This window comes from Equus caballus, chromosome 12, assembly GCF_041296265.1.
Source record: "Equus caballus isolate H_3958 breed thoroughbred chromosome 12, TB-T2T, whole genome shotgun sequence".
Classification (NCBI taxonomy): domain Eukaryota; kingdom Metazoa; phylum Chordata; class Mammalia; order Perissodactyla; family Equidae; genus Equus; species Equus caballus.
In genome coordinates, this window is record NC_091695.1 from 35713250 (window position 1) to 35727980 (window position 14731).

The 14731-nt window shown below is 38.7% G+C and overlaps 2 protein-coding genes across 2 annotated transcripts; both read right to left on the bottom strand.

Annotated features, from left to right (window-relative positions):
* Positions 1–2241: 2241 nt before the first annotated feature.
* On the bottom strand, positions 2242–3177 carry LOC138916904 (olfactory receptor 4D11-like). Its single transcript, XM_070230509.1, has one exon. It carries the CDS (start codon positions 3175–3177, stop codon positions 2242–2244), a length of 936 nt encoding a protein of 311 aa, XP_070086610.1.
* Positions 3178–9082: 5905 nt separating this feature from the next.
* On the bottom strand, positions 9083–11314 carry LOC138916535 (olfactory receptor 4D6-like). The gene is made up of 2 exons (XM_070229162.1): positions 11273–11314; positions 9083–10045 (listed from the first exon to the last, which is right to left on the bottom strand). The coding sequence occupies exons 1-2, from the start codon at positions 11312–11314 to the stop codon at positions 9083–9085; spliced, it is 1005 nt and encodes a 334-aa protein (XP_070085263.1).
* Positions 11315–14731: the final 3417 nt, after the last annotated feature.

A 14731-nucleotide genomic window follows, 5' to 3' on the forward strand; every position in this document is an offset into this window, starting at 1 on the left:
ATTTCAAAATACACTACAAAGCTTTAGTAAAAAAACAAGCGTGGTAATAGCACAAAAAGAGACACACAGATCAATGGAACAGAATCAAGAGCCCAGAAATAAACCCACAGATTTATGGACAACTAATTTTTGACAAGGGAGCCAAGAGCATATAATGGATAGAGGAGAGTCTCTTCAATAAATCATGTGAAAACTGGACACTCACATGCAAAAGAATGGAAGCAGACTATTATCTTACACCATGCACAAAAATCAACTCAAAATGGATTAAATCCTTGAATGTGAGAACTGAAAACATGAAACTTCTAGAAGAAAATATACTCAGTACCCTCTTTGACATCGGTCTTTCCAGCAGTCTTTCAAATACCATGTCTGACCAGGCAAGATAAACAATAGTAAAACAATAAACCTACAGGATGACATCAAACTAAAAAGCTTCTACACAGCAACAGAAACCATCAATAAAATGAAAAGACAACCTAGAAATTGGGAGAAGATATTTGCAAACCATATATCAGATAAGGTGTTAATACCCAAAATATAGAAGGAACTCATATATCTCAACAATAAAAAAACTAACAACCCAATTAAAAAATGGACAAAAGATCTGAACAGAGATTTCTCCAAAGAAAACATATGAATGGCCAACAGGCACAGGCAAAGATGTTCAACATTATTAACTATCAGAGAAAAATAAATCAAATTGCAATGAGATATGACCTCACTCTGGTCAGAATGACTATAATTAACAAGACGGGAAACAGCAAATGTTGGGGAGGATGCGGAGAGAAGGGAACCCTTGTACACTCCTGGTGGAAGTGTAAACTGGTGCAGCTGCCATGGAAAACAGTATGGAGTTTCAGAAAATTATGAAATCAGAAAATTAAGAATGGATCTACCATATGATCCAGCTATTCCACTGCTGAGTCTCTATCCAAAGAACTTGAAAACACAAATTCATAAAGATACATGCACCCCTATGTTCATTGCAGCACGATTCACAACAGCCAAGACTTGGAAGCAACCTAGGTCCTGATCAAGGGACAAATGGATAAAGAAGATGTAGTATATATACACAATGGAATACTACTCAGTCATAAGAAATGTTGAAATCTGGCCATTTGTGACAACATGGATGGACCTTGAAGGTATTACGCTAAGTGAAATAAGTCAGACAGAGAAAGTCAAATACTCTATGATCTCACTCTTAAGTAGAAGATTAAAAGAAAGGACAAACAAAAAGATAACAACAGAGACTGGATTTCTGGTTACCAGAGGGGAAGTGGGAAGGGAGGAGGGCAAAAGGGGTGATTAGGCACACATGTGTGGTGACGGATCGTAATTAGTCTTTGGGTGGTGAACATGATGTAATCTACACAGAATTTGAAATATAGTTTAATGTACACATGAAAGTTTTATAATGTTATAATCCAATGTTACTTCAATAAAAATAAATAAATTCTAAAAACCATGATTAAGTAGAACTGATGTCATACTCTTATATAAATTCCTTTCCTTCCATTCCACAAATTCAATGAACAAACACTAATAGCTTCTTACAGGTCAGGCACTTTTCTAGACACTGCGAATATAATGGAGAATTAGATCTGCTAAGTTCTCTGGAGCTCTTTAATGCACTGTGGTAAGGGAAATGACAAAGAAGTGCACATAGGAAAAAAATATTTATTGGCTTAGATACAGCTTTTCCTTTTTCAACTAGTCAAACTAACTTATGTCTGAGGCAATAGTATGAACAGTTAGACAGGTAGTTCCAGATTCTTACCCTTGCTGTAGGCATATATTGGAGCTTTAAAAATAAGACTGTATAAGTTCTAGGTCACATCCAACTGTTAGGAAGTCACAGGGAGTGAAAGACAATGAAGATCCTTAAAACTAAGTCTCTACACATACTGAATGGTTGTGTCCCTGTTGCCTACTGCATGTCTGGACACCACAGTCCTATCTTTCATCCCATTGCCTGGACACCAAGAACTTCTACAGTATTTCACGTTTGTGCCCTGCTTGCTGTCAATTGCTCTTTAAGGACTATGTTCTATCTGCTTAATTTCTTGCTGGTGTTCCTTCTCAATATCGTTGTGCCAGGTAGCTGATCCTTTGTGCCTGTGCCATCTTGCTATACTCGTCTATTTATGGTTGAGGCATGACAATATGTGACAGCTAATATTTTAAGAAAATATCTCAATTATATTCTTGCAGCTTGATCCACAATCTGTAATCAGGCTATCCCCTTTCAGAAAGCATGATTCTTCTCTTCAGTCTTCTCATGGATGACTTCATCTCTTGGTTCCTCAGGGTGTAAATCATGGGGTTCAGAACAGGGATGATGACAGTGAAGGTGATGGAGACAGCTCTGTCCATGGGGAGGGCAGTGAAGGGCCGGGCATAGACATAGATGCAGGGCACAAAGTGCAGTGTCACCACAGTGATGTGGGCTGTGCAGGTAGAGATGGCTTTCTTCCTGCCTTCTCCAGTTTGAGTTCTCAGCATCATCAAGATCACTGTGTATGACACAAGAAGAAGGACAAACCACAGGGTAGTGACCAGGCCATTGTTGGAAATCATTAAAAGCTCAATGACAAAGGTGTCAGTGCAGGCGAGTTTGAGCACCTGCGGGACATCACAATAGAAGCCATCAACAACATTAGGTCCACAGAAGGGGAGGGGTGGCAAAAGGGAGATCTGCACAATGGAGTGGACAAAGCCCCCCATCCAGGAAGCCACAATGAGGGCAGTGCATCTCCCCCTACTCATGATGGTCACATAGTGCAGGGGCTTGGAGATGGCCATGTAGCGATCAAAGGACATCACAGAGAGAGAAAAAATGTCTGCTCCACCGAGGAGGTGGAAGAAAAACATCTGTGTGATGCAACCGTTGAAGGAGATGGTCTTTCTCCTTGAAAGAAGGTCAGGTAGGACCTTCGGAGCAGTGATGGAGGAGAAGCAGATGTCCAAGACAGAGAGATTGCGGAGCAGGAAGTACATGGGGGTGTGAAGGCGAGGCTCACAGGTCACAGTGACCATGATGGCAACATTTGCTAACACAGTTGTTACATAAATCACAGCTAAAAATGAAAATAAGAGCAAGCTTAACTCTTGAGACTGGGTAAGGCCACAAAAAATGAATTCAGACACCCTGGTATGATTTCTCAGGGCCATTGGATGATATTTCCTCCTCCAAGTACAGCTTGGAAAGAAATAATATTACTTAGGTAATGAAATCAAAGTTTTACCTCATACAGAAAATGAACATACAGAAATATATCTTATTCTTCATGAACTAGCTGTGTTACCAGGGAAATCACTCAGTTCTACTTGCTTCAGTTCCCTCATTAGTACAAGTTGAGTTTTGAGCTAGATCATTTGCTTTCCTACCGTACTTGATTGGGGACTTTGTGATCTTTTAAAGTTCACCCCTAGAAGTTGCTGAGGAAGAGATCTAAGGAAGGCTTTATGGAAGGAATTATGGGTTCCCTACATCTTCGTGAATCAGAGCAGCTCTGATTTTATTCAAGTTTCACTTTGTTTCTATGGCTTAAAAGCCATTGGAATAAATCAACCCTCAAATGCCTTTCAGTAACAAGATGATATGGGTCAATTTGAACAGCATATTATTGTTTTAAAAGCTACTGCACACTTAATTACAATAAAATTTCCTAATATCCCTCTGAGTTTAGGGAGAAAGCTGTTATTCCCACTATAATAATACCAAAACTGAAATCAATAAGTATAAGCCAATTTTCCAAAGTAATTCAGAAAACCAGTGGCAGAGAAAAAGTAACACAGTTTTCTTCTGTCTCTTAGTTCTAGGATCTTTCCATTATACCACACTGCCTGCCAGTTTCAAAATATATAAATCCATGAATAATTTGTGTAAGGAACACTCTACAGAACTTTCAGTGGTGAGTTTTATTAGCTCCTCAATTTCCTCTTTCCATCAATGGAATTTTAGACCTTTCAGAAATGACATCTTCTCTTCAATGTTTTATTTCATTTCATAGATACTAAGAGGTCAAGGGTAAATGATGAATTTAACACAAAGAAGTTGACAAAGATGGTGATGGAGATGATTATGTTCACAAAGGTCCAGACATGCATACATAGAGAACGAGCATGAAATTCAAGGTTACCACAGAAATGTAGGCAGTACAGGTAAATGTGAATTTCCTCCTGTGCCCTTCCTGTAAAAGATAAACAGTTTCTAGTGAGCTTGGGATTTTCACTTTCTGATGGAGTAAGATAAACACAAGATGGAAGCAATGGTTGTTCCCCATCCCTGAGGGTTGGTATGTTCTCTTACTATAGAGTCGTGGCTGAGGAGGAAGGGGCAGATCCAACTTAGAGGATTTTTATTTCCTTGTATTTTTCCCGTATGAGTCGGGAGTAAGCAACCTTTGGTTGTTTGAAGATCAATTAAGGAAAAATAAAGTTCTTAAGAGGCCCAAGTGACAAGTATAAGATCACGCAGGAAGCTAGTGATGGAGTTAGAATTTGACATTCAGCCCATGTCATTTCAATAATTTATAAGAAGATTTATGATGGTGGCAGTGGTCACAAAGTTAACTCAGAGTTATAGGTAAAAGCCATCCTCAGCCTAAGCATCTGCCTGAATCACCTGGCATTACCTTATTGATAGATGGTCACTGTCCAGATCAGTGCCCAACTGGGAAGCATCATGATTGGTCTGTGTAAAAACAAACTTTGGGAAGGTAAGAGTCTTGAAAAACTATGTGGATAAATAAGCCCAAAACACATGTTGCCTCTCATTTGCTCTGGAGAATTTGATGACTTGTCTTGTTTTCCCAGTTTATTCAGTCTCTGAGGGCACACTTACCTCCACAGCATGTACTGATAGGCAGTATGTTTTATCCAAAAGACTTATATTGAGCCACCCACATGCAAGAGACCTGGGCACTGTTAAAACTCTCCTGAGGGTACTACTTTTTTCACTTCTCTCAATTTGTCCCATTCTCCTCATCCTCACTTAAACCTTTATCGCTTCTCCTCAGATTGTTGCAGGAGTTCTGTAACTGGTCTCCTTTTCTTCGGTGTAGTTTTCTCTAATTCATCCTCTCTGTTGTTTGCAGAAATATCTTCACAAGTCATAAATGGGACCATTTATTCCCTTGCTGGAAAATTTCTAGTAGTTCCCTATTGCTTATAGAATAAAGATTAAACTTTTCTTATAGCATCTAAGACTTCCCTCCATCTTCGATATTATCTAGTGCCCTGTTTCCTTTGATTCTGTTTCAGGTGTTTAAATGTTATACACATTCTTATGCCTTTGGATCTGTGATCCTGTTGCTCCCTCTACCTACCGTATCCTCCCTACTCTCAGAATCTCCCATCTATCCGTCTTCACAAACACTGACCTTTCGACGCTCGGGTCCAGAGACTCCTCTTCTGTGAAAACTTCCCTGACACCCCTTTGTGACTCATTCCCTGCACTGACTTCTCTTCTGGTATTTTTAACAGTTTCTTCTAATTATATGTCTCTTTTCCCTTAGCACGCTATAATTTCCCCATTATACCTCAAGTTCATCCTGTCTGCTCAGTATTTCATCCATCCTAATATCATCAAATCTTCACTTAGTATGGGGCATGCGTTAGGTGCTCAATAAATGTTTTGTTGCTTTTTTAAAGATTGACACCTGAGCTAACATCTGTTGCCAATTTTCTTTTTTTCCCTTCTTTTCCCCAAAGCCCCCAAGTACATAGTTGTATATTTCAGTTGTGAGTGCCTCTGGTTGTGCTGTGTGGGATGCTGCCTCACCGTGGCCTGAGGGGTGCCATGTCCATGCCCTGGCTCTGAACCGGCAAAACCCTGGACTGCCCAAGCAGATTGCATGAACTTAACGACTCGGCCACAGGGCCAGGCCCTCAGTAAATGTTTCTTAAATTTATAAATCTAGCTGGTAAGTGCACATCATTACTTATAAGCATTGGCATTGGAATGTGAGTGAGGGAGAAGGATCTTGATGAACACAGGCTAAGAAACTCTTTTGTTAACATCTTTGACATGGCCTGAGGGATGCCAGATAGAGATTTGTTTTCTGATCCAGGCTATAAAACACCTTTGTGACCTTGAGAAAGTCCCATTGCCTCTCTGTTCCTTGGATCCTCAGTTGTAAAATGTGAGGGCAATCTAATGTGATGTGGTGTAGGGCAATGTTAAGAGTTTTCAGGTAGGGCAAATTTGGGTTGGAATTTTGCCTCTTCCTCATTTGTTACATGGAGCAAGTTCTTTATTTTCCTTCAATTTATTCCTCTGCAAACTGGGAAGCATACCACTTACTTCAATGGGTGGCATAAGGAGTAACTATGATCATGTTTGTAAAGTACCAAGATCAGAGTGGACATTCAATTAACTTGATTCATTTCCCTTTTTCCTGAAAACAGAATCTGACCTGCCTATCATGAGGGTTATTTATGAAGACATATGTAGAATATTCTATTGAATAGCAATAAAATGCGATTCAATAGAAGTGCAACTTCTCTTTGAACCAACTTAACTATTTTTGTTTCCATAAACTTGCATGAATTAACCAAGTGGACTTGAGCCTTCAGCTCTGGGTCATTGGGTTCAGGAATAAGACAGGCTCTGGATCAAAGGCTAAAGAGACCCAGTGAGTCATGGGCAGTGTATGGAAATAGGGTTGCCTTTGAAACCTCCACAGTTTTTAAGATAATTTGAGGTTAAGATTATGTTTTTTAAGGAAGCACCAATGTTGTGGAAAGAGGCTCCATGATCCCATGGACAAACCCTAAGCTAGAATAAAATCTGCTCCTTATATGCAACTCAATTGTTCCATCAAATACGAGCTGCTTTCTCTTTTACCATGCTGACTCCATCTCTGTGGCTCCTTCTTCTTAAGGAGACATTCCTCCTTTTCCAGTATTTAAAATCTACTTCTTTGTTTTCCGTTACTAAAATTTTCAGCTATTTTTGCAATATCTTATACACTAGGTACATTTTCATGCACATCCTATCCATGTATAATCCACAATGTCTCACACTCTGACAGTTCAATATTCTTACCCAAATCCTTCAGTATCCAAGCTGGAATTTATGCCATCTGAGACTGGATATCTGGGCCTCAGTGTGTATGGTTCTGGGGAAATATCATGTTAGAAGTTGAAGTCCTTCTGCAGGTTAGTTACATTAGACTTCGGTATCTTCTCTTAAAACTTCACATTGGAAAGGGCAGACTGAGGGAGTTACATCATCATGGCTCTTCATCTGGTCCCAAAGCATCCCTATCACATACAGTAGTCCCTTAGGCTCAAGCCTAATATGAGAATTAGCAAAGGGAATTTTATTATATCTGAGTGTGGAAATAGAATGGACATTCTTATGACAGTGTTGGAGTTCCAGTGGGAGTTATTAAATATTTTCCAAGTCATTATTGGACACAAATCCACTCATATGTGCACGCACATACATATGCATGCACTTACAGACACACACGAACAAAGATGCCCACATTTCTATGCTTTCCAAATTCTTGCAAGGCCCCAGAAGACATACGCTATTTATTCTGTGATTCTTTGAATTTTGGGGAAACATGTTAATAGAAATATCTAATGCCATGTTATCATTCATTCTCAGTGTGGGCAATGTGACCAAGGGGGCAAAAATTGGTTATTGGTAGCCAAAAAATCTTAGATATTGCAATGATGTGTGGTCCTTCAAAGATCTTTGGTGTGTAAAAAGATATACAGTATATCTTTGGTATTACATTTTCTTGTGGGAAAGCAATTAGTAAAAATACCTAATAAAGCTCCTTGGGGGGGGCAATAATTTTAAAAAGTTTGAGAAGCACTGCCATGTGGTTAAGAGTCTTGGCCCAATGTCTCTGTCTTGTAGGACTCAGAGAAAATCACAAATGTATGTCATCTACTAGGACCATTTTGCAAGTATTAATGCATCATAACAATTTCAAAAGAATGGTCTATATGTTGAAATTTCCTGAGATTTCTTATTCCTCTTGGCCAATTTTTTAATGACTTTTGGAGGCTGAAGGGTAGAATTTGAAGCAGGAATAAAGAGAGAAGGGAGATTTATTGTCTCTCTACATAATTACATTTTTAGAATCGTCCTCTTTGGAGAGAGGTGGATTACAAAGAAGACCCAGTGGCTATTCCTAAATGGCCCTGCCTACAATGTGTTTCTTTTCTCTCCTGCTACAAAAAATGGATCTTGAGTGTGTGAAAAGGTATTTTTTTTTTACCAGTGATTTATCTTGAATTGTCGGTGCATATATAGACAAAACTATAGTTTTCCTCCAGCTATAAAAGCCCTGGGAGTGAAGTGGAGAGAAGATAGAGGGAATAAAGAAGTTTAAGTTAACAAAAAATAAATTATCTTTGTGGATTTTGTGCAGATATAGCCCCAATTTGTACAAGTACTTTTGAGATTAATTTGAGTGAGAAAATCAGTAGAATGGATCTGAGAATAGTGAAATATATTGAAATAAGTTGAAGATTCTGTACTCAAAATATTAAATCAAGAAGTGATTTTAATAATCAACTGGGAATAATCAGAGAAGGCAGAGAAATCTCAGAGACACTAGAGAAAGCATGTGAGAAAGAAATACATCCATATTCTGTATATATGTACATTTAGGAATATTATAACAGGGAAATCGTTTGTATGCCTGATTAATTCCAGGAGCAATGCTAATTTTTGCAGCTATCATCCTCTCAACATTTGTAATTCTTCACTCTCTTGGCAACCTTGTGAGTAGACAATGTTATTTCCATATTACAGGTGGTAAAAGTGAGGTAAAGTATGTTGGCATGAGAGTCACAGATTACAACAAAATAGCATTAGGTTATTGATTTTAGTCTTATACCTCATTCCTCTCCCCAGTCTGCAAGCCCAATATCTCATGTTGTTCAACCTCATCTCTTCTTTTTGTTTCTATATTCCCTCTAATAGAGTTAAGTGTCTATGAGGATGTAGAGAAATGACCGTGGAGAAAAGAGATAGCTGTCTCTTACTCCCAGGATAGCGGTTTGAGAAAAACTAATCAGAGTTAGATTTCCATCTCAATCTGACTGCTCACCCCAGTTTACTGCTCTCAGAAAAACCAATCCTTCTCTGAAGTCTCTTCATGGCTGATTTCATCTCTTGGCTCCTCAGAGTGTAGATGATGGGGTTCACCATGGGGGTGATGACCGTGTTATTGATAGACACAGCTATGTCCATGGGCAGTGTAGTGAAGGGCCGGCAGTAGATGTAAATGCAAGGCACAAAGTGAAGAGTCACCACCAGGATGTGGGAGGTGCAGGTGGTGAGGGCCTTGTGCCGGCCCTCCCCAGAGTGAGATCTCAGCATCACCAGAATAATAGTGTAGGACCCCAGGAGCCCGAGGAACAACAGGAGTGTCACCAGCCCATTGTTAGAGATCATAAGGAGTTCCAGAGCAAAGGTGTCAGTGCAGGCCAGTTTAACCACTTGGGGCACATCACAGTAGAAGGCATCTAGGACATTGGGACCACAGAAGGGGAGTGGAAGTAAGAGAATTATCTGGACAATTGAGTGCAAACCACCACCCACCCAAGAGGCGACCACCAAACCCACCCACATCGATCTCCTCATAATGGTCACATAATGCAGAGGTTTGGCAATTGCAAGGTATCTGTCATAGGCCATCACAGAGAGGAAAAAAATATCTGCCCCACCAGCAAAGTGGAAGAAGAAGATCTGTACCACGCAGCCATGGTAAGAGATGGTTTTCCTCTCTGATAAAAGATCCACCAGGAACTTGGGAACGGTGACAGCTGAAAAAACAATGTCCAGGACTGATTTGTTCCTCAGGAGAAAGTACATGGGAGTGTGGAGGTGGGACTCACAGGTGATGGTCAGCACAATGAGTGTGTTACCCAGCACAGTTGTTACATACACAGCAAGGAAGACCACAAACAAGCAAAACTCTAGCTCCCGGAAGCGAGTGAGTTCCAGGAAGACAAATTCCTTCACAGTGGTGTGGTTGCTCTGGCCAATGATGGGGACTACCCTCTGCTAGCTCTACCTTAGGAGAAGATATGTTAGGATTAGGAGTATGCAGTCATGAGGCGGCAATATCATTTATCATATATTGTTATAAGGCTCTTGCAAGTATCCAGATCATAACGACTACTCAGAAAAACTGTGCTTGAGTCTCCCTTTTCATTGTGTGGAAACTCTTTATCCTGGTGATTTTCCTTTCTTGTTGTAAAACCCTAGGTTGACAAGAAGAACCATCACACTCCTATGTCCTTACTCTGACTAGAGGGAGATGGAAAGGCTATGGTCATTTGACCATGGCTTATTTTCTATCCTGCAGGAATAACTTCTTTACATGTATGCAAAGCTTTATAATTTACTAAAAGCTTTCACCTGCAACATTTCATCTTGATTTTGATTCTTGTGGTGTCTCTGTGGGCTCTGTAGAGTAGTTATGATCATCTCCATTTTACATAGGAGAAACTGAAGCTTAGAGCAGTTAATGACTTTCCCACATTTGCAAAATCACAAAGTTAATAAGTGGCAAATCAAGGATTTGAACCCAAATAATTTTTCTGACTTGACAGAGACTCCCTTCTTGACGAGATTTTAGTTAGGCCCTTCTGAGCCCTCTTCTCAACTAGGTGTCAACCTCGACCTTACACATTTTTCCTGGATAAACTCAGTTTTAGCAAGAATCCTGCTAAATCAGTTTAGCAAGAAGCCCCTACCCTTGATATCTGATCAAATTTCTCAACCCCCACCCTAGACATCTAACTCCTTGTATCAAAGTTCTTGGCTTGTCTTTAGCAAGAATCCTGTTAAGCCAATTTAGCAAGAATCCCCCTATCCTTGCATTCTCCCTTTAGTAATTCTCTATCCACTGACCCTCTCCCTCTGTTCATTGGCTATAAATCCCAACTTCTCCTCATTGTATTTGCAGTTGAGCTTAATCTCTCCCCTCTATTGCAATAGTCTTGACCTCTACTGCAACAGTCTTGGATAAAATCTGTCTTGCCATTTTTAACAAGTGTCTGGTGAATAATTTTTATTTAACAGTCTCCAGAGGTTTTTCCACTGTAGCATTCTGCCAGATCAGAGAGTGTGGGGCTTACTTTGCTATATCAGAATTATAGTGGGTAGATTAACTTTACAGTTAATTAAGTAGCTTGACTAGTTAATCCTCATCTCCTTTCATACAGGAGAGAAGAATCAGGCCCTCATAAGTACTCCTCCATGTGCTCTGAGACACTTGGATCTCACTTGGTCCACAAGGCTCTTGGTTGAGTGTAGAGCTGCAATCATCATTCAGAGCACATGAAATCATCACAAACAAACTCATCATTAAAACTTCCAGACCTCAGTGGTGACTTAATCTGATCCTCCTTACTTTAGGGGTGAATGGAGAAGGGTATTTATTTTTCTAGAATCAGTCTATGGATTGGTGAAAGAGACATAACTTTAATAAAAATTTTCCGAGTCCTCTTTGAATTTTTGCCATGAGAATACTTAATATCTACCCTTTAAACAAATTTCAAGCATACAATAAAGTATTGTTAACTATAGTGCATTACATTTCCAGGACTTATTCACCCTGCATTACTGAAACTTTGTACCGCTCATATCCCTTGACTAGCATCTTCCCATTTCTCTCTACCCCAAGCCTCTGGTGATCACCATCCTACTCTCTGCTTCTCTGAGTGGAAGACATTATGCTAAGCGAAATAAGCCAGCCACAGAAAGACAAACACTGCATGATCTCACCTATAGGTAGAATCTAAAACAGTTAAACTCTTGCAAAGATAGAGAATTTTAACCTGGGATTAAATATAACCTCAAATTCCAGGGATTTTCTTCTGTTGCTATGTTGGCAAGTAAGGTTTTTTCAAATCAGATATCTGGCCATCAGAGGACAAAACTCTCTTAAATATGAATATTTGTATGTCCAAGGACTCTCATATTGCAGATAATTTTTAAAAATTCAAATAGTTGAGATGACCCAAAGCCAGTTCAACAGTAGAAAGTAAACAGTTTTGGCATTCAAAGCAATGGAAGCATATCTGAAGAAAATAGGATAAAAAAGAGAGTAGACTAGATAAAAAAAGAACAGAGCACAATCCCTGAAATAAAAACATAATAAAGCACCCTGCAAATGACCTGTTTAGTGGCATTTCTTTTTTTCAGTTCTGTTACAGTTGAGGGTATTTTATGGTTTAATTTGAGGAGTTCAGACATGCAGAAAGCTTCTTAAATAAAAATCTTCTCTGTTGATTTTCCTAGATTTCTGATTTCACCATTAGAACCATTTAATTCCTGTGGAAAAGTGAATTTCCTCTCTAAGGGTTCTTTTAATATGATACAATAAGAATCCTACTTTAATATCCCATCATAACACAGTACCTGGAGGTGGTATTCTGGAATTTTTTACTGCCACCTAGCAAACAACAGAAAGCTACTCAAATTATGTTATTTCCCTTTATAAAAGGTGTCTACAAAGAAGAGCCCACCTTAGGATTGTATTGAGGGCAAGATATATTAGCTTCCCAACTTGAAACTCCAAGGGAAACATTTGTCCTAGACCCAAGTGTCAGGGACAGCTCCCCTAGGAGACCAGTAAGATCTTCCTCTTAGACAATGAAGACTACGTACTGGGCCATTTCTCTTTTGTCTTCCATACACTCAAAAACCTATATATGGGTTAATTTCCTACTCCATACTTTCTCAATTGTAATCTCTTAACAGTTTCCTACTTATATTTTGTTGTTTTGTTACGTGTTTTGCTGTTGTTGCTGTAAGATCTCCCTAATCCTTTGTAGACGTGATGGGTAAATACATTGGTTACTAAGGTAGAGACTGATTTTCATAGGTATAAGGCAATCAGCCATGTCCAGAACAAGCATTGGTTATGAAGGCAAGATTGGAATGGACGCTAGGCAGGAAATCATAGCAGTCTTGGCCGACAGGGGTTGAAAAGGTAATATGGAAACTAAGGATGGGTGTGTAGCATTGGGAGTCAGGCTTGTAGAATCTACAGGAGGTGAGGGGCCACAAAAATCATACATTGCCACCTTCAGTTTGCCTAGTTGGGCCCTCATTACTATTTTCAAATAATGCTGCACTCAGCATTTTGGAAATGCGTTTTTGTGTACATCTGTAAGTCCAGACATGAACTTTACCGGGTCTAGGTCTAGTCAAAAATTACTTTAGTTTTCTAATTTTAACTAATGATTAAGGTATTGTAAAGAAACAGCCTAATTCTAATTGTGGTTGGATGTTTGATTTCTTTTTATAGATGGATGTTATAAGCCAAAATAAATTACAACACATTTTAACTTGAAATGGAAGACTGAAGAGTTTGTCATCTTGATGATACAAATGCCAAAAAAACAAATTTATTATAATATTCGAATAAAATTTAAGTAATTGTTTTTTATAATTTTGGGGTTGAGAAGAACTTTGTAAGCATTACACCAAAGATTACCAAAGACTATTAGATTTGGTTGAATAAAAATATGAAACTTCCATGTTTCAAAAGCATTAAAAATAAGTTAAAAACTAAAAATGAATGAAAAACTTGGGAAAATGTATGTAAAAAATAATACAAAATAAGTTTACTACTTTTGCTATAAATAGAGCTTTTATCATTCAGTGAGAAATGTATACTTTAAAACAAAAGTGGGTCATGATTCACAGAGAAATATAGTTGGTCAGCTCATATATGAATTGATGTTCAATTACACTATTAAGCAAAGAAATGAAAATTAAAATTGCAATGAGATATCAATTTTCACCTGAAGTATTGGTCAATGTTTAAACGACCCATTATTTGCATGGATATGGGGAAGGAGATATATGGTTGGTAGGAGTGTACAGAGGGACAAACTTTCTGGGGTCATTCTTGAAATATGTGCCAAAACTTAAAATGTGCAAGTCCTTTGACTCAGGAATTCTATCTTAGGAAGTTATGCTAAACAGTTAATAAATCAAGTGCTTAATGCCATAAGTGCAAAGAAAGTTTGTGACAGTACAGATTATAAGAAATAAGAATTTAGATTAATATCTGATATATAAAACTTGTTCAATAAGCTACTGTACAATAGAATAATTCAGTATTTTTGGCCAACAAAATTGATAATGTAGAACTTTACTCTTAGATGTGGTAAGAGTCCTTTTTAGTGATAGGTTGAAGTGCTGACTGTATCACATACTGTTACTTTTGCAAATAAATCTATTTTTTTTGTGAGGAAGATTAACCCTGAGCTAACATCTGTTACCAATCCTCCTCTTTTTGCTGAGGAAGACTGGCCCTGAGCTAACATCCATGCCCATATTCCTCTACTGTATATGTGGGACACCTACCACAGCATGGCTTGAGAGGTGGTGCCCTGTCTGCACCCGGGATCTGAACTGGCGAACCCTGGGCCACTGAAGCAGAACATGTAAACTTAACCTCTATGCTACTGGGCAGGCCCCAAAATCTATATGTTTAAAAGAAGTCTGGAAAGATGTCTACCTCAATAGTAGCAGCTATTATCTGTGGGTATTTGGATTTTGGTAATCTAATTTTTAAAATAGATTTTAAATGGCTTCTGATTTTGAAAATTAGAAAAAGCGTATTAACATACACTTTGAAGTAAAAGCTTTTCCTCATTAATTTGAGCTCTGATGTTATGCCTCTTGTGTTTTTCTTTTCCATTTCCATAAAATTGTCCTAAGAAAGGT

What these genes read in the sequence shown, in the direction of transcription:
- LOC138916904 (XM_070230509.1), bottom strand. Translation starts at nt 3,177, where the DNA reads ATGGCCCTGAGAAATCATACCAGGGTGTCTGAATTCATTTTTTGTGGC.
- LOC138916535 (XM_070229162.1), bottom strand. Translation starts at nt 11,314, where the DNA reads ATGATTGCAGCTCTACACTCAACCAAGAGCCTTGTGGACCAA. An exon ending in CCAAGAGCCTTGTGGACCAA is followed by an intron (nt 10,046 to 11,272) that starts GTGAGATCCAAG and finishes AGGTAGAGCTAG; the next exon opens with CAGAGGGTAGTCCCCATCAT.